This window comes from Pseudophryne corroboree, chromosome 8 (assembly GCF_028390025.1).
Source record: "Pseudophryne corroboree isolate aPseCor3 chromosome 8, aPseCor3.hap2, whole genome shotgun sequence".
NCBI lineage: Eukaryota > Metazoa > Chordata > Amphibia > Anura > Myobatrachidae > Pseudophryne > Pseudophryne corroboree.
In genome coordinates this window covers 490761669-490785262 of record NC_086451.1, presented here as the reverse complement: position 1 = coordinate 490785262, position 23594 = coordinate 490761669, and the positions used below count along the sequence as shown (strand labels likewise).

At 42.3% G+C, this 23594-nt stretch overlaps 1 protein-coding gene across 2 annotated transcripts in view; it reads left to right on the top strand.

Moving 5' to 3' along the window:
• The first annotated feature begins 693 nt into the window (after positions 1-693).
• LOC134949697 (RNA-binding protein Nova-2-like) overlaps positions 694-23594 on the top strand; it is a 129208-nt gene continuing 106307 nt past the window's right edge. For both annotated transcript variants that reach the window (XM_063938454.1, XM_063938453.1), the window contains exon 1: positions 694-1275. In XM_063938454.1, the coding sequence (XP_063794524.1) occupies positions 1122-1275 (154 nt within the window). In that variant the 5' untranslated portion in view covers positions 694-1121. The remainder of the gene's footprint in view (positions 1276-23594) is intronic.

Sequence of the window (23594 nt, the reverse complement as noted above, 5' to 3'; positions counted from 1 at the left end):
TATACACAGCGTGAGATGTGCTGCAGACATATATATACAGGGGTGAGATGTGCTGCAGACATATATATATATATACAGGGGTGAGATGTGCTGCAGACATTATATATATATACAGAGTGAGATGTGCTGCAGACATTATATATATATACAGGGGTGAGATGTGCTGCAGACATTATATATATATACAGAGTGAGATGTGCTGCAGACATTATATATATATATATACAGGGGTGAAATGTGCTGCAGACATTATATATATATATATACAGGGGTGAGATGTGCTGCAGACATTATATATATATATATATATATATACAGGGGTGAGATGTGCTGCAGACATTATATATATATACAGGGGTGAGATGTGCTGCAGACATTATATATATATATATATATATATATATATATACAGCGGTGAGATGTGCTGCAGACATTATATATATATATACAGGGGTGAGATGTGCTGCAGACATTATATATACATATACAGGGGCAGAGGGCTTGCACCCTGCAGGATGGCGATACAACGTCTCCCTATGTAGGTCTGGTTGCACTGGCTGCTCCATCCTCATCCTTAGAATAAAGCCTGGCGGTCCTCAGCCTATCCTAGGAGAAGGGTGTGTGGAGAGGGGAGCAGCTCTTGTCCAATTCCAGCAGCATGACGTCACCCTGTCCCCACCCCCCGCAGACCCTTCTCCTTTGTAGAGATGATAATTTGCAGCCTGATTACAGCCATAGACAATTGTTTTCCTCAGTTTTATTCTTGGGGTGATCACAAAGACTCCCCAAATCCCATCCCCAAACCTCCCATCCAGCCGTCTTCCCTGCTATTCCCCTTCCCCCTCTCATCCTCTTTCCTACTACAAACCCTCTTCCACGTCCCATTTCCTTCCTCCTTTTGTATTTTCCCATCCCTGGCTTTTTTGTTCTCTACGGTGGGGGAGGGATCCATGAAATGAGAAAACCTGAGGACAACAAGGAGCTCTGCCATTAGAGCATCACAATCTCTCAGATTTGCTTCTTTAATGGGATTGTGAGACCACCCCCCGCCCCCACCCTCCGCTTTCTCCAGTCCTTTCTCTCTCTTCCTCAGTGTCACAGTCCCTGCCTATAGGGATATAATGGCTGGAGGTTCTCTCCACCAGAATGCCCCTTACCCACCGCCTCAGCAGCAGCAGCACACTCCACAGATGGAGACAGAAGCTTCAGACTCCAGGAAGAGACCCCTGGAGACACCTACCGAGGCTTCCAGCACCAAGAGGTCCAACACAGCAGGTTAGTGTAGGGGCCGGGGGCCGGGGAACAGCCATAGAATGTGGCTCTGATATGGATGTAACTGATATATATACCATCCAAACCTATATATCATCCAACGTTGTATCACAGTCTTATATATCATTCCACGTATCACCTTCATATATCATATATCACAGTCCTATATATCATTCCACGTATCACCTTCATATATCATATATCACAGTCCTATGTATCATTCCACGTATCACCTTCCTATATATCATTCCACGTATCACCTTCATATATCATATATCACAGTCCTATATATCATTCCACGTATCACCTTCCTATATATCATTCCACGTATCACCTTCATATATCATATATCACAGTCCTATGTATCATTCCACGTATCACCTTCATATATCATATATCACTCCACGTATCACCTTCCTATATATCATTCCACGTATCACCTTCATATATCACAGTCCTATATATCATTATACATTTCACCTTCATATATCATATATCACAGTCCTATATATCATTACACATTGTATCAGTTTCATATATCACAGTCCTATATATCATTCCACGTATCACAATCCTATATATCATGTATCACAATCCTATATATCATTCCACGTATCACAATCCTATATATCATGTATCACAATCCTATATATAATTTCACGTTGTATCACAATCCTACTATATATAACATTTCCCATTGTATCACTATCCTATGTAACATTTCACATTGTATCACTATCCTATGTAACATTTCACATTGTATCACTATCCTATGTATCATATCACATTGTATCACTATCCTATGTAACATTTCCCATTGTATCACTATCCTATGTAACATTTCACGTTGTATCACAATCCTATGTAACATTTCCCATTGTGTCACTATCCTATGTAACATTTCCCATTGTATCACTGTCCTATGTAACATTTCCCATTGTATCACTATCCTATATATCATATCACATTGTATCACAATCCCATATATATATAATTTTACAATGTATCACAATCCTATATATAATGTCACGTTGTATCGCAATCCTACTATATATAACATTTCACGTTGTATCACTATCCTATATATCATATCACATTGTATCACTATCCTATGTAACATTTCACGTTGTATCACTATCCTATGTTACATTTCCCATTGTATCACTATCCTATGTAACATTTCACGTTGTATCACTATCCTATGTAACATTTCCCATTGTATCACTATCCTATGTATCATTTCATATTGTATCACTATCCTATGTAACATTTCACATTGTATCACTATCCTATGTAACATATCACATTGTATCACTATCCTATGTAACATATCACATTGTATCACTATCCTATGTATCATTTCATATTGTATCACTATCCTATGTAACATTTCACATTGTATCACTATCCTATGTAACATTTCACATTGTATCACTATCCTATGTAACATTTCACGTTGTATCACTATCCTATGTAACATTTCCCATTGTATCACTATCCTATATATCATATCACATTGTATCACAATCCCATATATATATAATTTTACAATGTATCACAATCCTATATATAATGTCACGTTGTATCGCAATCCTACTATATATAACATTTCACGTTGTATCACTATCCTATATATCATATCACATTGTATCACTATCCTATGTAACATTTCACGTTGTATCACTATCCTATGTAACATTTCCCATTGTATCACTATCCTATGTAACATTTCACGTTGTATCACTATCCTATGTAACATTTCCCATTGTATCACTATCCTATGTATCATTTCATATTGTATCACTATCCTATGTAACATTTCACATTGTATCACTATCCTATGTAACATATCACATTGTATCACTATCCTATGTAACATATCACATTGTATCACTATCCTATGTATCATTTCATATTGTATCACTATCCTATGTAACATTTCCCATTGTATCACTATCCTATGTAACATTTCACGTTGTATCACAATCCTATGTAACATTTCCCATTGTATCACTATCCTATGTAACATTTCACGTATCACTATCCTATGTAACATTTCCCATTGTATCACTATCCTATGTAACATTTCACATTGTATCACTATCCTATGTAACATTTCATATTGTATCACTATCCTATGTAACATTTCCCATTGTATCACTATCCTATGTAACATTTCACGTTGTATCACTATCCTATGTAACATTTCACGTATCACTATCCTATGTAACATTTCCCATTGTATCACTATCCTATGTAACATTTCTCGTTGTATCACTATCCTATGTAACATTTCACATTGTATCACTATCCTATGTAACATTTCACATTGTATCACTATCCTATGTAACATTTCACATTGTATCACTATCCTATGTAACATTTCACGTATCACTATCCTATGTAACATTTCACATTGTATCACTATCCTATGTAACATTTCCCATTGTATCACTATCCTATGTAACATTTCACGTTGTATCACTATCCTATGTAACATTTCCCATTGTATCACTATCCTATGTAACATTTCACGTTGTATCACTATCCTATGTAACATTTCCCATTGTATCACTATCCTATGTAACATTTCACGTTGTATCACTATCCTATGTAACATTTCCCATTGTATCACTATCCTATGTAACATTTCCCATTGTATCACTATCCTATGTAACATTTCCCATTGTATCACTATCCTATGTAACATTTCCTATTGTATCACTATCCTATGTAACATTTCACGTATCACTATCCTATGTAACATTTCCCATTGTATCACTATCCTATGTATCATTTCCCATTGTATCACTATCCTATGTATCATTTCATATTGTATCACTATCCTATGTAACATTTCCCATTGTATCACTATCCTATGTAACATTTCACGTTGTATCACAATCCTATGTAACATTTCCCATTGTATCACTATCCTATGTAACATTTCACGTTGTATCACTATCCTATGTTACATTTCCCATTGTATCACTATCCTATGTAACATTTCACGTTGTATCACTATCCTATGTAACATTTCCCATTGTATCACTATCCTATGTAACATTTCACATTGTATCACTATCCTATGTAACATTTCACGTTGTATCACTATCCTATGTTACATTTCCCATTGTATCACTATCCTATGTAACATTTCACGTTGTATCACTATCCTATGTAACATTTCCCATTGTATCACTATCCTATGTATCATTTCATATTGTATCACTATCCTATGTAACATTTCACATTGTATCACTATCCTATGTAACATATCACATTGTATCACTATCCTATGTATCATTTCATATTGTATCACTATCCTATGTAACATTTCACATTGTATCACTATCCTATGTAACATATCACATTGTATCACTATCCTATGTAACATATCACATTGTATCACTATCCTATGTATCATTTCATATTGTATCACTATCCTATGTAACATTTCACATTGTATCACTATCCTATGTAACATTTCACATTGTATCACTATCCTATGTAACATTTCACGTTGTATCACTATCCTATGTAACATTTCCCATTGTATCACTATCCTATATATCATATCACATTGTATCACAATCCCATATATATATAATTTTACAATGTATCACAATCCTATATATAATGTCACGTTGTATCGCAATCCTACTATATATAACATTTCACGTTGTATCACTATCCTATATATCATATCACATTGTATCACTATCCTATGTAACATTTCACGTTGTATCACTATCCTATGTAACATTTCCCATTGTATCACTATCCTATGTAACATTTCACGTTGTATCACTATCCTATGTAACATTTCCCATTGTATCACTATCCTATGTATCATTTCATATTGTATCACTATCCTATGTAACATTTCACATTGTATCACTATCCTATGTAACATATCACATTGTATCACTATCCTATGTAACATATCACATTGTATCACTATCCTATGTATCATTTCATATTGTATCACTATCCTATGTAACATTTCCCATTGTATCACTATCCTATGTAACATTTCACGTTGTATCACAATCCTATGTAACATTTCCCATTGTATCACTATCCTATGTAACATTTCACGTATCACTATCCTATGTAACATTTCCCATTGTATCACTATCCTATGTAACATTTCACATTGTATCACTATCCTATGTAACATTTCATATTGTATCACTATCCTATGTAACATTTCCCATTGTATCACTATCCTATGTAACATTTCACGTTGTATCACTATCCTATGTAACATTTCACGTATCACTATCCTATGTAACATTTCCCATTGTATCACTATCCTATGTAACATTTCCCGTTGTATCACTATCCTATGTAACATTTCACATTGTATCACTATCCTATGTAACATTTCACATTGTATCACTATCCTATGTAACATTTCACATTGTATCACTATCCTATGTAACATTTCACGTTGTATCACTATCCTATGTAACATTTCCCATTGTATCACTATCCTATGTAACATTTCACGTTGTATCACTATCCTATGTAACATTTCCCATTGTATCACTATCCTATGTAACATTTCACGTTGTATCACTATCCTATGTAACATTTCCCATTGTATCACTATCCTATGTAACATTTCACGTTGTATCACTATCCTATGTAACATTTCCCATTGTATCACTATCCTATGTAACATTTCCCATTGTATCACTATCCTATGTAACATTTCCCATTGTATCACTATCCTATGTATCATTTCCCATTGTATCACTATCCTATGTATCATTTCATATTGTATCACTATCCTATGTAACATTTCCCATTGTATCACTATCCTATGTAACATTTCACGTTGTATCACAATCCTATGTAACATTTCCCATTGTATCACTATCCTATGTAACATTTCACGTATCACTATCCTATGTAACATTTCCCATTGTATCACTATCCTATGTAACATTTCCCATTGTATCACTATCCTATGTAACATTTCACGTTGTATCACTATCCTATGTAATATTTCACGTATCACTATCCTATGTAACATTTCCCATTGTATCACTATCCTATGTAACATTTCCCGTTGTATCACTATCCTATGTAACATTTCACATTGTATCACTATCCTATGTAACATTTCCCATTGTATCACTATCCTATGTAACATTTCCCATTGTATCACTATCCTATGTAACATTTCACGTTGTATCACTATCCTATGTAACATTTACCATTGTATCACTATCCTATGTAACATTTCACGTTGTATCACTATCCTATGTAACATTTCACATTGTATCACAATCCTATGTATCATTTCACGTTGTATCACTATCCTATATATCATATCACATTGTATCACTATCCTATGTAACATTTCACGTTGTATCACTATCCTATGTAACATTTCACATTGTATCACAATCCTATGTATCATTTCACGTTGTATCACTATCCTTTATATCATATCACATTGTATCACTATCCTATGTAACATTTCCCATTGTATCACTATCCTATGTAACATTTCACATTGTATCACTGTCCTATGTAACATTTCACATTGTATCACTTTCCTATGTAACATTTCACATTGTATCACTATCCTATGTAACATTTCCCATTGTATCACTATCCTATGTATCATTTCACGTTGTATCACTATCCTATGTAACATTTCACGTTGTATCACTATCCTATGTAACATTTCCCATTGTATCACTATCCTGTGTAACATTTCCCATTGTATCACTATCCTATGTATCATTTCACGTTGTATCACTATCCTATGTAACATTTCCCATTGTATCACTATCCTATGTAACATTTCCCATTGTATCACTATCCTATGTATCATTTCACGTTGTATCACTATCCTTTATATCATTTCACGTTATATCACTATCCTATGTAACATTTCCCATTGTATCACTATCCTATATAACATTTCACGTTGTATCACAATCCTATGTAACATTTCCCATTGTATCACTATCCTATGTAACATTTCCCATTGTATCACTATCCTATGTATCATTTCACGTTGTATCACTATCCTTTATATCATTTCACGTTGTATCACTATCCGATGTAACATTTCCCATTGTATCACTATCCTATGTAACATTTCACGTTGTATCACAATCCTATGTAACATTTCACATTGTATCACTATCCTATGTAACATTTCACATTGTATCACTATCCTATGTAACATTTCCCATTGTATCACTATCCTATGTAACATTTCCCATTGTATCACTATCCTATGTAACATTTCACGTTGTATCACAATCCTATGTAACATTTCACATTGTATCACAATCCTATGTAACATTTCACGTTGTATCACAATCCTATGTAACATTTCACATTGTATCACTATCCTATATATCATTTCACGTTGTATCACTATCCTATGTAACATTTCCCATTGTATCACTATCCTATGTAACATTTCACGTTGTATCACAATCCTATGTAACATTTCACATTGTATCACTATCCTATATATCATTTCACGTTGTATCACTATCCTATGTAACATTTCACATTGTATCACTATCCTATGTAACATTTCACATTGTATCACAATCCTATGTAACATTTCACATTGTATCACAATCCTATATATCATTTCACATTGTATCACTATCCTATGTAACATTTCACATTGTATCACTGTCCTATGTAACATTTCCCATTGTATCACTATCCTATGTAACATTTCACATTGTATCACTATCCTATGTAACATTTCACGTTGTATCACTATCCTATGTAACATTTCACATTGTATCACTATCCTATGTAACATTTCACGTTGTATCACTATCCTATGTAACATTTCACGTTGTATCACTATCCTTTATATCATTTCACATTGTATCACTATCCTATGTAACATTTCACGTTGTATCACTATCCTATGTAACATTTCACGTTGTATCACTATCCTATGTAACATTTCACGTTGTATCACTATCCTATGTAACATTTCACATTGTATCACTATCCTATGTAACATTTCACGTTGTATCACTATCCTATGTAACATTTCACGTTGTATCACTATCCTATGTAACATTTCACATTGTATCACTATCCTATGTAACATTTCACGTTGTATCACTATCCTATGTAACATTTCACGTTGTATCACTATCCTATGTAACATATCACATTGTATCACAATCCTATGTAACATTTCCCATTGTATCACTATCCTATGTAACATTTCACATTGTATCACTATCCTATGTAACATTTCACGTTGTATCACTATCCTATGTAACATTTCACATTGTATCACAATCCTATGTAACATTTCACATTGTATCACTATCCTATGTAACATTTCACATTGTATCACAATCCTATGTAACATTTCACATTGTATCACTATCCTATGTAACATTTCACGTTGTATCACTATCCTATGTAACATTTCACATTGTATCACAATCCTATGTAACATTTCACGTTGTATCACTATCCTATGTAACATTTCACATTGTATCACTATCCTATGTAACATTTCACATTGTATCACTATCCTATGTAACATTTCACATTGTATCACTATCCTATGTAACATTTCACATTGTATCACTGTCCTATGTAACATTTCACATTGTATCACTATCCTATGTAACATTTCACGTTGTATCACTATCCTATGTAACATTTCACATTGTATCACAATCCTATGTAACATTTCACATTGTATCACTATCCTATGTAACATTTCACGTTGTATCACTATCCTATGTAACATTTCACATTGTATCACAATCCTGTGTAACATTTCACATTGTATCACTATCCTATGTAACATTTCACGTTGTATCACAATCCTATGTAACATTTCCCATTGTATCACTATCCTATGTAACATTTCACATTGTATCACTATCCTATGTAACATTTCACGTTGTATCACAATCCTATGTAACATTTCACGTATCACTATCCTATGTAACATTTCACGTTGTATCACTATCCTATGTAACATTTCACATTGTATCACTATCCTATGTAACATTTCACGTTGTATCACAATCCTATGTAACATTTCACATTGTATCACTATCCTATGTAACATTTCACGTTGTATCACTATCCTATATATCATATCACATTGTATCACTATCCTATATATCATTTCACGTTGTATCACTATCCTATGTAACATTTCACATTGTATCACTATCCTATGTAACATTTCACGTTGTATCACTATCCTATGTAACATTTCACATTGTATCACTATTCTATATATCATATCACATTGTATCACTATCCTATGTAACATTTCACGTTGTATCACAATCCTATGTAACATTTCACATTGTATCACTATCCTATGTAACATTTCACGTTGTATCACTATCCTATGTAACATTTCACATTGTATCACTATCCTATGTAACATTTCACGTTGTATCACTATCCTATGTAACATTTCACATTGTATTACTATCCTATGTAACATTTGTAAAGCTTTTAAGCGCATATAATGCAGGACTGTCTGGCCTTTGACCTAATGACATTTATTCATCTCTATGGTAATTGAGTGGTGTATAGGAGTTTGATGTAGGATATACATTCTTTATTACTAAAGCTAGGTACACACTGGCAGATTGTTTTGGTCGGCCAGACAATCTGCCGATTTTTATTGAAATTGTAGACACCAACATCTGAGCTACACACTAAAAGATTTCTTTATTAAAGTTACCAATGTTCTGCCACATCACACTGCAGGTGCATATATCCGCACAGGAGGACGACAGGTAGACATGGAAATATGCGCAGATTATTGAGAACGCGCACACTGCTCAATATCCGAAGATTGTGGTCAAGAGATTTGGTTTGGGATGACAGATTGCAAAATCGATCGTTCATTGTGTGAGCAAAATTTATCAGGAATATTGCGGAAGTGCTGAAACGATTGTTTGTACACACTATACACACTATACAACAACTGCGGTCATTCTTCCCATTATTGGCAAATTGGCCCAATAATTGTATAGTGTGTATCTTACTTTAGTCTTGGATGATGGAATTGTGTCTGATATAGATCGTATGTGGAAGGGTCCACGGCCTAAAAAATCCTATATTACCCTGACACAGTCTATCATAACATTATTATAAAACCATTCACAGTTATTATTCATTGCCAGTATATATATATATATATATATATATATGTGCCCTGCGCATTATGGCTGTACTATGGGAATTACTGCATTGTCCCCTGTGCCCCGGTTACAGATGAAGAGAATGATGCACAAGAGGTTCATCTGTCAGGGACTGCTATTGTTTCATTAGAATGACACCAACATATAATAACCGACTATATCCGCAGTCTCTTACACTGATTCCAAACAACAATCTGATATGTGGGTGTTCTATATCCATCTATATCTCTATCCACTGTATAACATATAATATAAGATTTACCGGGATTATTAAATGATTGTTCTCATCCTAACCCACCGCTCTATGCTCCTCACTCACTGTCTCTCCTCTGTGTCACCCCTGTCTGTCCCTCCCCTATAGAGTGTAAGCTCTCATCCTAACCCACCGCTCTATGCTCCTCACTCACTGTCTCTCCTCTGTGTCACCCCTGTCTGTCCCTCCCCTATAGAGTGTAATCTCTCATCCTAACCCACCGCTCTATGCTCCTCGCTCACTGTCTCTCCTCTCTGTGTCACCCCTGTCTGTCTCCCCTCCCCTATAGAGTGTAATCTCTCATCCTAACCCACCGCTCTATACTCCTCACTCACTGTCTCTCCTCTGTGTCACCCCTGTCTGTCTGTCCCTCCCCTATAGAGTGTAAGCTCTCATCCTAACCCATCGCTCTATACTCCTCACTCACTGTGTCACCCCTGTGTCACCCCTGCCTGTCTGTCCCTCCCCTATAGAGTGTAAGCTCTGATCCTATCCCACCGCTCTATGCTCCTCACTCACTGTCTCTCCTCTGTGTCACCCCTGTCTGTCTATCCCTCCCCTATAGAGTGTAAGCTCTGATCCTATCCCACCGCTCTATGCTCCTCACTCACTGTCTCTCCTCTGTGTCACCCCTGTCTGTCTATCCCTCCCCTATAGAGTGTAAGCTCTGATCCTATCCCACCGCTCTATGCTCCTCACTCACTGTCTCTCCTCTGTGTCACCCCTGTCTTTCTGTCCCGCTCCTATAGAGTGTAAGCTCTGATCCTATCCCACCGCTCTATGCTCCTCACTCACTGTCTCTCCTCTGTGTCACCCCTGTCTGTCTGTCCCTCCCCTATAGAGTGTAAGCTCTCATCCTAACCCACCGCTCTATGCTCCTCACTCACTGTCTCTCCTCTCTGTGTCACCCCTGTCTGTCTGTCCCTCTCCTATAGAGTGTAAGCTCTGATCCTATCCCACCGATCTATGCTCCTCACTCACTGTCTCTCCTCTCTATGTCACCCCTGTCTGTCTGTCCCTCTCCTATAGAGTGTAATCTCTCATCCTAACCCACCGCTCTATGCTCCTCACTCACTGTCTCTCCTCTCTGTGTCACCCCTGTCTGTCCCTCTCCTATAGAGTGTAAGCTCTGATCCTATCCCACCGATCTATGCTCCTCACTCACTGTCTCTCCTCTGTGTCACCCCTGTCTGTCTGTCCCTCCCCTATAGAGTGTAAACTCTCATCCTAACCCAGCGCTCTATACTCCTCACTCACTGTCTCTCCCCTCTGTGTCACCCCTGTCTGTCCCTCCCCTATAGAGTGTAATATCTCATCCTAACCCACCGCTCTATGCTCCTCACTCACTGTCTCTCCTCTGTGTCACCCCTGTCTGTCTGTCCCTCCCCTATAGAGTGTAATCTCTCATCCTAACCCACCGCTCTATGCTCCTCACTCACTGTCTCTCCCCTCTGTGTCACCCCTGTCTGTCCCTCCCCTATAGAGTGTAATCTCTCATCCTAACCCACCGCTCTATGCTCCTCACTCACTGTCTCTCCTCTGTGTCACCCCTGTCTGTCTGTCCCTCTCCTATAGAGTGTAATCTCTCATCCTAACCCACCGCTCTATGCTCCTCACTCACTGTCTCTCCTCTGTGTCACCCCTGTCTGTCTGTCCCTCCCCTATAGAGTGTAAGCTCTCATCCTAACCCACCGCTCTATGCTCCTCGCTCACTGTCTCTCCTCTGTGTCACCCCTGTCTGTCTGTCCCTCCCCTATAGAGTGTAAGCTCTCATCCAAAAACCACCGCTCTATGCTGCTCGCTCACTGTCTCTCCTCTGTGTCACCCCTGTCTGTCTGTCCCTGCCCTATAGAGTGTAATCTCTCATCCTAACCCACCGCTCTATGCTCCTCACTCACTGTCTCTCCTCAGTGTCACCCCTGTCTGTCTGTCCCTCTTCTATAGAGTGTAAGCTCTCATCCTAACCCACCGTTCTATGCTCCTCACTCACTGTCTCTCCTCTGTGTCACCCCTGTCTGTCTATCCCTCTTCTATAGAGAGTAAACTCTCATCCTAACCCACCGCTCTATGCTCCTCACTCACTGTCTCTCCTCTGTGTCACCCCTGTCTGTCCCTCCCCTATAGAGTGTAAGCTCTCATCCTAACCCACCGCTCTATGCTCCTCACTCACTGTCTCTCCTCTGTGTCACTCCTGTCTGTCTGTCCCTCCCCTATAGAGTGTAATCTCTCATCCTAACCCACCGCTCTATGCTCCTCACTCACTGTCTCTCCTCTGTGTCACCCCTGTCTGTCTGTCTCTCCCCTATAGAGTGTAATCTCTCATCCTAACCCACCGCTCTATGCTCCTCACTCACTGTCTCTCCTCTGTGTCACCCCTGTCTGTCCCTCCTCTATAGAGTGTAATCTCTCATCCTAACCCACCGCTCTATGCTCCTCACTCACTGTCTCTCCTCTGTGTCACCCCTGTCTGTCTCCCCCTCTCCTATAGAGTGTAATCTCTCATCCTAACCCACCGCTCTATGCTCCTCACTCACTGTCTCTCCTCTGTGTCACCCCTGTCTGTCTGTCCCTCCCCTATAGAGTGTAAGCTCTCATACCCCCACCGCTCTATGCTCCTCACTCACTGTCTCTCCTCTGTGTCACCCCTGTCTGTCTGTCCCTCCCCTATAGAGTGTAAGCTCTGATCCTATCCCACCGCTCTATGCTCCTCACTCACTGTCTCTCCTCTGTGTCACCCCTGTCTGTCTGTCCCTCCCCTATAGAGTGTAATCTCTCATCCTAACCCACCGCTCTATGCTCCTCACTCACTGTCTCTCCTCTGTGTCACCCCTGTCTGTCTGTCCCTCCCCTATAGAGTGTAAGCTCTCATCCTAACCCACCGCTCTATGCTCCTCACTCACTGTCTCTCCTCTGTGTCACCCCTGTCTGTCTCCCCCTCCCCTATAGAGTGTAAGCTCTCATCCTAACCCACCGCTCTATGCTCCTCACTCATTGTCTCTCCTCTGTGTCACCTCTGTCTGTCTGCCCCTCCCCTATAGAGTGTAATCTCTCATCCTAACCCACCGCTCTATGCTCCTCACTCACTGTCTCTCCTCTCTGTGTCACCCCTGTCTGTCTGTCCCTCCCCTATAGAGTGTAAGCTCTCATCCTAACCCACCGCTCTATGCTCCTCACTCACTGTCTCTCCTCTGTGTCACCTCTGTCTGTCTCCCCCCTATAGAGTGTAATCTCTCATCCTAACCCACCGCTCTATGCTCCTCACTCATTGTCTCTCCTCTGTGTCACCCCTGTCTGTCTGTCCCTCCCCTATAGAGTGTAATCTCTCATCCTAACCCTCCGCTCTATGCTCCTCACTCACTGTCTCTTCTCTGTGTCACCCCTGTCTGTCTGTCCCTCCCCTATAGAGTGTAATCTCTCATCCTAACCCACCGCTCTATGCTCCTCACTCACTGTCTCCTCTGTGTCACCCCTGTCTGTCTGTCCCTCCCCTATAGAGTGTAATCTCTCATCCTATCCCACCGCTCTACGCTCCCTGCTCACTGTCTCTCTCCTCTGTGTCACCCCTGTCTGTCTGCCCCTCCCCTATAGAGTGTAAGCTCTCATCCTAACCCACCGCTCTATGCTCCTCACTAACTGTCTCTCCTCTGTGTCACTCCTGTCTGTCTGTCCCTCCCCTATAGAGTGTAATCTCTCATCCTAACCCACCGCTCTATGCTCCTCACTCACTGTCTCTCCTCTGTGTCACCCCTGTCTGTCTCTCCCCTATAGAGTGTAATCTCTCATCCTAACCCACCGCTCTATGCTCCTCACTCACTGTCTCTCCTCTGTGTCACCCCTGTCTGTCTCTCCCCTATAGAGTGTAATCTCTCATCCTAACCCACCGCTCTATGCTCCTCACTCATTGTCTCTCCTCTGTGTCACCTCTGTCTGTCTGCCCCTCCCCTATAGAGTGTAATCTCTCATCCTAACCCACCGCTCTATGCTCCTCACTCACTGTCTCTCCTCTGTGTCACCCCTGTCTGTCTCCCCCTCCCCTATAGAGTGTAAGCTCTCATCCTAACCCACCGCTCTATGCTCCTCACTCACTGTCTCTCCTCTGTGTCACCTCTGTCTGTCTCCCCCCTATAGAGTGTAATCTCTCATCCTAACCCACCGCTCTATGCTCCTCACTCATTGTCTCTCCTCTGTGTCACCCCTGTCTGTCTGTCCCTCCCCTATAGAGTGTAATCTCTCATCCTAACCCTCCGCTCTATGCTCCTCACTCACTGTCTCTTCTCTGTGTCACCCCTGTCTGTCTGTCCCTCCCCTATAGAGTGTAATCTCTCATCCTAACCCACCGCTCTATGCTCCTCACTCACTGTCTCCTCTGTGTCACCCCTGTCTGTCTGTCCCTCCCCTATAGAGTGTAATCTCTCATCCTATCCCACCGCTCTACGCTCCCTGCTCACTGTCTCTCTCCTCTGTGTCACCCCTGTCTGTCTGCCCCTCCCCTATAGAGTGTAAGCTCTCATCCTAACCCACCGCTCTATGCTCCTCACTAACTGTCTCTCCTCTGTGTCACTCCTGTCTGTCTGTCCCTCCCCTATAGAGTGTAATCTCTCATCCTAACCCACCGCTCTATGCTCCTCACTCATTGTCTCTCCTCTGTGTCACCTCTGTCTGTCTCTCCCCTATAGAGTGTAATCTCTCATCCTAACCCACCGCTCTATGCTCCTCACTCACTGTCTCTCCTCTGTGTCACCCCTGTCTGCCCCTCCCCTATAGAGTGTAATCTCTCATCCTAACCCACCGCTCTATGCTCCTCACTCACTGTCTCTCCTCTGTGTCACTCCTGTCTGTCTGTCCCTCACCTATAGAGTGTAATCTCTCATCCTAACGCACCGCTCTATGCTCCTCACTCACTGTCTCTCCTCTGTGTCACCTCTGTCTGTCTGTCCCTCCCCTATAGAGTGTAATCTCTCATCCTAACCCACCGCTCTATGCTCCTCACTCACTGTCTCTCCTCTGTGTCACCCCTGTCTGTCTGTCCCTCCCCTATAGAGTGTAAGCTCTCATCCTAACCCACCGCTCTATGCTCCTCACTCACTGTCTCCTCTGTGTCACCCCTGTCTGTCTGTCCCTCCTCTATAGAGTGTAATCTCTCATCCTAACCCACCGCTCTATGCTCCTCACTCACTGTCTCTCCTCTGTGTCACCTCTGTCTGTCTCTCCCCTATAGAGTGTAATCTCTCATCCTAACCCACCGCTCTATGCTCCTCACTCACTGTCTCTCCTCTGTGTCACCTCTGTCTGTCTCTCCCCTATAGAGTGTAATCTCTCATCCTAACCCACCGCTCTACGCTCCCTGCTCACTGTCTCTCTCCTCTGTGTCACCCCTGTCTGTCTGTCCCTCCCCTATAGAGTGTAATCTCTCATCCTAACCCACCGCTCTATGCTCCTCACTAACTGTCTCTCCTCTGTGTCACTCCTGTCTGTCTGTCCCTCACCTATAGAGTGTAATCTCTCATCCTAACCCACCGCTCTATGCTTCTCACTCACTGTCTCCTCTGTGTCACCCCTGTCTGTCTGTCCCTCCCCTATAGAGTGTAATCTCTCATCCTATCCCACCGCTCTACGCTCCCTGCTCACTGTCTCTCTCCTCTGTGTCACCCCTGTCTGTCTGTCCCTCCCCTATAGAGTGTAATCTCTCATCCTAACCCACCGCTCTATGCTTCTCACTCACTGTCTCCTCTGTGTCACCCCTGTCTGTCTGTCCCTCCCCTATAGAGTGTAATCTCTCATCCTATCCCACCGCTCTACGCTCCCTGCTCACTGTCTCTCTCCTCTGTGTCACCCCTGTCTGTCTGTCCCTCCCCTATAGAGTGTAAGCTCTCATCCTAACCCACCGCTCTATGCTCCTCACTAACTGTCTCTCCTCTGTGTCACTCCTGTCTGTCTGTCCCTCACCTATAGAGTGTAAACTCTCATCCTAACCCACCGCTCTATGGCCCTCATTCCGAGTTGTTCGCTCGGTATTTTTCATCGCATCGCAGTGAGAATTCTCTTAGTGCGCATGCGTAATGTTCGCACTGCGCATGCGTCAAGTAACTTTACTAAGAAGAAAGTAATTTTACTCACGGCTTTTTCGTCGCTCCGGAGAACGCATTGTGATTGACAGGAAATGGGTGTTACTGGGCGGATGTACGGCGTTTTAGGGGCGTGTGGCAGGAAACGCTACCGTTTCCGGAAAAAACGCAGGCGTGTCTGGAGAAACGGTGGGAGTGCTTGGGCGAACGCTGGGTGTGTTTATGACGTCAGCCGGGACCGAAAAGCACTGAATTGATCGCACAGGCAGAGTAAGTCTGGAGTTACTCAGAAACTGCTAACTCGGTTTTGATCGCAATATTGCGAATACATCGGTCGCACATTTAAGATGTTTAGATTCACTCCCAGTAGGCGGCGGCTTAGCGTGTGTAACTCTGCTATAATCGCCTTGCGAGCGAACAACTCGGAATGAGGGCCAATGCTCCTCACTCACTGTCTCTAATCTGTGTCACCTCTGTCTGTCTGTCCCTCCCCTATAGAGTGTAATCTCTCATCCTAACCCACCGCTCCATGCTCCTCACTCACTGTCTCCTCTGTGTCACCCCTGTCTGTCTGTCCCTCCCCTATAGAGTGTAATCTCTCATCCTATCCCACCGCCCTACGCTCCCTGCTCACTGTCTCTCTCCTCTGTGTCACCCCTGTCTGTCTGTCCCTCCCCTATAGAGTGTAATCTCTCATCCTAACCCACCGCTCTATGCTCCTCACTCACTGTCTCTAATCTGTGTCACCTCTGTCTGTCTGTCCCTCCCCTATAGAGTGTAATCTCTCATCCTAACCCACCGCTCTATGCTCCTCACTCACTGTCTCCTCTGTGTCACCCCTGTCTGTCTGTCCCTCCCCTATAGAGTGTAATCTCTCATCCTAACCCACCGCTCCATGCTCCTCACTCACTGTCTCTCCTCTGTGTCACCCCTGTCTGTCCCTCCCCTATAGAGTGTAATCTCTCATCCTAACCCACCGCTCTATGCTCCTCACTCACTATCTCTCCTCTGTGTCACCCCTGTCTGTCTATCCCTCTCCTATAGAGTGTAATCTCATCCTAACCCACCGCTCTATGCTCCTCACTCACTGTCTCTCCTCTGTGTCACCCCTGTCTGTCTGTCCCTCCCCTATAGAGTGTAAGCTCTCATGCTAACCCTCCGCTCTATGCTCCTCACTCACTGTCTCTCCTCTGTGTCACCCCTGTCTGTCTGTCCCTCCCCTATAGAGTGTAAGCTCTCATCCTAGCCCACCGCTCTATGCTCCTCACTCACTGTCTCTCCTCTGTGTCACCCCTGTCTGTCTCCCCTCCCCTATAGAGTGTAATCTCATCCTAACCCATCGCTCTATGTTCCTCACTCACTGTCTCTCCTCTGTGTCACCCCTGTCTGTCTGTCCCTCCCCTATAGAGTGTAATCTCTCATCCTAACCCACCGCTCTGTGCTCCTCACTCACTGTCTCTCCTCTGTGTCACCCCTGTCTGTCTGTCCCTCCCCTATAGAGTGTAATCTCTCATCCTAACCCACCGCTCTATGCTCCTCACTCACTGTCTCTCCTCTGTGTCACCCCTGTCTGTCTCCCCCTCCCCTATAGAGTGTAAGCTCTCATCCTCACCCACCGCTCTATGCTCCTCACTCACTGTCTCTCCTCTGTGTCACCCCCATCTGTCTGTCCCTCCCCTATAGAGTGTAAGCTCTCATCCTAGCCCACCGCTCTATGCTCCTCACTCACTGTCTCTCCTCTGTGTCACCCCTGTCTGTCTCCCCTCCCCTATAGAGTGTAAGCTCTCATCCTAACCCACCGCTCTATGCTCCTCACTCACTGTCTCTTCTCTGTGTCACCCCTGTCTGTCTCCCCTCCCCTATAGAGTGTAATCTCTCATCCTAACCCACCGCTCTATCTCCTCACTCACTGTCTCTCCTCTCTGTGTCACCCCTGTCTGTCTGTCCCTCCCCTATAGAGTGTAAGCTCTGATCCTAACCCACCGCTCTATGCTCCTCACTCACTGTCTCTCCTCTGTGTCACCCCTGTCTGTCTGCCCCTCCCCTATAGAGTGTAATCTCATCCTAACCCACCGCTCTATGCTCCTCACTCACTGTCTCTCCTCTGTGTCACCCCTGTCTATCTGTCCCTCCCCTATAGAGTGTAAGCTCTCATCCTGACCCACCGCTCTATGCTCCTCACTCACTGTCTCTCCTCTGTGTCACCCCTGTCTGTCTCCCCCTCCCCTATAGAGTGTAAGCTCTCATCCTAACCCACCGCTCTATGCTCCTCACTCACTGTCTCTCCTCTGTGTCACCCCTGTCTATCTGTCCCTCCCCTATAGAGTGTAAGCTCTCATCCTGACCCACCGCTCTATGCTCCTCACTCACTGTCTCTCCTCTGTGTCACCCCTGTCTGTCTCCCCCTCCCCTATAGAGTGTAAGCTCTTATCCTAACCCACCGCTCTATGCTCCTCACTCACTGTCTCTTCTCTCTGTCACCCCTGTCTACCCCTCCCCTATAGAGTGTAAGCCAGGGGTAGCCAACCAGTCGGAGGCAAAGAGCCAGAAAAGATCCATAGGCAAGTGCAAGAGCCACTATCATGCGCGCGTTGTAGGCGCGTGCGCAAAAATGGGGGTGTGGACTAGTTGTCACAAAGCCACGCCCCATTTTTGTGCACACACCTTTCGGTATGACGTTTGTAGGAGTGTGACCTTGTGTCATAACCCCGTTTAGTCTTGTTGTACAGTGCCACATACATATAATGCCCCAGTACAGTGCCACATACATATAATGCCCCAGTACAGTGCCACATACATATAATGCCCCAGTACAGTGCCACATACATATAATGCCCCAGTACAGTGCCACATACATATAAAAATGCCAAAAAATGGGTGCCACCACAGTGCCAGATACACATGCCCCCACAGTGCCAGATACACATGCCCCCACAGTGCCAGATACACATGCCCCCACAGTGCCAGATACACATGCCCCCACAGTGCCAGATATGCCCCCCAGTGCCAGATATGCCCACACAGTGCCAGATATGCCCCAGTGCAGATACACATGCCCCTAGTGCCAGATATGCCCCAGTGCAGATACACATGCCCCCACAGTGCCAGATATGCCCCCACAGTGCCAGATATGCCCCCAGTGCCAGATATGCCCACACAGTGCCAGATATGCCCACACAGTGCCAGATATGCCCCCAGTGCCAGATATGCCCCCAGTGCCAGATATGCCCCCACAGTGCCTCATATGCCCCCAGTGCAGATACACATGCCCCCACGGTGCCTCACTCCCCCCCCCCCCCAAAAAAAAAAAAGTTGCTTACCGCGCTGCTGTGAGAGGAAGGAGAGCGCAGCGTGCGCATCTCCTACCCCTCAGTCTCCGGCTGCAGTGTCTATCTTCAATTCGACACCGGCCCGTGAGCCAATCAGAGCTTGCGGACTGGCAGCCGAATTTTAGATAGACACCGCCGCTGGAGACCTGCGGCTGTGAGTGTGGTGTGCCGGGCAGCGGTGGCCGGGAGCGGATCGAGCCGCATGCGGAGGATGAAAGAGCCGCATGCGGCTCGAGAGCCACGGGTTGGCCACCGCTGATATATAGTATTAATGGCGCTATACTGGGAACTACTGAGGAGGAAAGGGATCTAGGAGTCACTATCTCAGGTGACATAAAGGATAAATATAGTATTAATGACACTATACTGGAACTACTGAGGAGGAAAGGGATCTAGGAGTCACTATCTCAGGTGACATAAAGGATAAATATAGTATAATGGCACTATACTGGAAACTACTGAGGAGGAAAGGGATCTAGGAGTCACTATCTCAGGTGACATAAAGGATAAATATAGTATTAATGGCGCTATACTGGAAACTACTGAGGAGGAAAGGGATCTAGGAGTCACTATTTCAGGTGACATAAAGGATAAATATAGTATTAATGGCACTATACTGGAAACTACTGAGGAGGAAAGGGATCTAGGAGTCACTATTTCAGGTGACATAAAGGATAAATATAGTATTAATGGCACTATACTGGAAACTACTGAGGAGGAAAGGGATCTAGGAGTCACTATCTCAGGTGACATAAAGGATAAATATAGTATTAATGGCACTATACTGGAAACTACTGAGGAGGAAAGGGATCTAGGAGTCACTATTTCAGGTGACATAAAGGATAAATATAGTATTAATGGCACTATACTGGAAACTACTGAGGAGGAAAGGGATCTAGGAGTCACTATTTCAGGTGACATAAAGGATAAATATAGTATTAATGGCACTATACTGGGGACTACTGAGGAGGAAAGGGATCTAGGAGTCACTATTTCAGGTGACATACATGATAAATATAGTATTAATGGCACTATACTGGAAACTACTGAGGAGGAAAGGGATCTAGGAGTCACTATCTCAGGTGACATAAAGGATAAATATAGTATTAATGGCACTATACTGGAAACTACTGAGGAGGAAAGGGATCTAGGAATCACTATTTCAGGTGACATAAAGGATAAATATAGTATTAATGGCGCTATACTGGAAACTACTGAGGAGGAAAGGGATCTAGGAGTCACTATCTCAGGTGACATAAAGGATAAATATAGTATTAATGGCACTATACTGGAAACTACTGAGGAGGAAAGGGATCTAGGAGTCACTATTTCAGGTGACCTAAAGGATAAATATAGTATTAATGGCACTATACTGGTAACTACTGAGGAGGAAAGGGATCTAGGAATCACTATTTCAGGTGACATAAAGGATAAATATAGTATTAATGGCACTATACTGGAAACTACTGAGGAGGAAAGGGATCTAGGAGTCACTATTTCAGGTGACATAAAGGATAAATATAGTATTAATGGCACTATACTGGAAACTACTGAGGAGGAAAGGTATCTAGGTGTCACTATCTCAGGTGACATAAAGGATAAATATAGTATTAATAGCACTATACTGGGGAACTACTGAGGAGGAAAGAGATCTAGGAGTCACTATTTCAGGTGACATAAAGGATAAATATAGCATTAATGGCACTATACTGGAAACTACTGAGGAGGAAAGGGATCTAGGAGTCACTATCTCAGGTAACATAAAGGATAAATATAGTATTAATGGCACTATAATGGTAACTACTGAGGAGGAAAGGGATCTAGGAGTCACTATCTCAGGTGACATAAAGGATAAATATAGTATTAATGGCACTATACTGGAAACTACTGAGGAGGAAAGGGATCTAGGAGTCACTATCTCAGGTGATATAAAGGATAAATATAGTATTAATGGCACTATACTGGAAACTACTGAGGAGGAAAGGGATCTAGGAGTCACTATTTCAGGTGACATAAAGGATAAATATAGTATTAATGGCACTATACTGGAAACTACTGAGGAGGAAAGGGATCTAGGAGTCACTATTTCAGGTGACATAAAGGATAAATATAGTATTAATGGCACTATACTGGAAACTACTGAGGAGGAAAGGGATCTAGGAGTCACTATCTCAGGTGACATAAAGGATAAATATAGTATTAATGGCACTATACTGGAAACTGCTGAGGAGGAAAGGGATCTAGGAGTCACTATTTCAGGTGACATACATGATAAATATAGTATTAATGGCACTATACTGGAAACTACTGAGGAGGAAAGGGATCTAGGAGTTACTATTTCAGGAGACATAAAGGATAAATATAGTATTAATGGCGCTATACTGGAAACTACTGAGGAGGAAAGGGATCTAGGAGTCACTATCTCAGGTGACATAAAGGATAAATATAGTATTAATGGCACTATACTGGAAACTACTGAGGAGGAAAGGGATCTAGGAGTCACTATTTCAGGTGACATAAAGGATAAATATAGTATTAATGGCACTATACTGGAAACTACTAAGGAGGAAAGAAATCTAGGAGTCACTATTTCAGGTGACATAAAGGATAAATATAGTATTAATGGCACTATACTGGAAACTACTGAGGAGGAAAGGGATCTAGGAGTCACTATTTCAGGTGACATAAAGGATAAATATAGTATTAATGGCACTATACTGGAAACTACTAAGGAGGAAAGGGATCTAGGAGTCACTATTTCAGGTGACATAAAGGATAAATATAGTATTAATGGCACTATACTGGTAACTACTGAGGAGGAAAGGGATCTAGGAATCACTATTTCAGGTGACATAAAGTATAAATATAGTATTAATGGCACTATACTGGAAACTACTAAGGAGGAAAGGGATCTAGGAGTCACTATTTCAGGTGACATAAAGGCTAAATATAGTATTAATGGCACTATACTGGAAACTACTGAGGAGGAAAGGGATCTAGGAGTCACTATTTCAGATGACATAGGATAAGTATAGTATTAATGTCACTATACTGGAAACTACTGAGGAGGAAAGGGATCTAGGAGTCACTATCTCAGGTGACATAAAGGATAAATATAGTATTAATAGCACTATACTGGGGAACTACTGAGGAGGAAAGGGATCTAGGAGTCACTATTTCAGGTGACATAAAGGATAAATATAGCATTAATGGCACTATACTGGAAACTACTGAGGAGGAAAGGGATCTAGGAGTCACTATTTCAGGTGACATAAAGGCTAAATTTAGTATTAATGGCACTATACTGGAAACTACTGAGGAGGAAAGGTATCTAGGTGTCACTATCTCAGGTGACATAAAGGATAAATATAGTATTAATGGCACTATACTGGAAACTACTGAGGAGGAAAGGAATCTAGGAGTCACTATCTCAGGTGACATAAAGGATAAATATAGTATTAATGGCACTATACTGGGG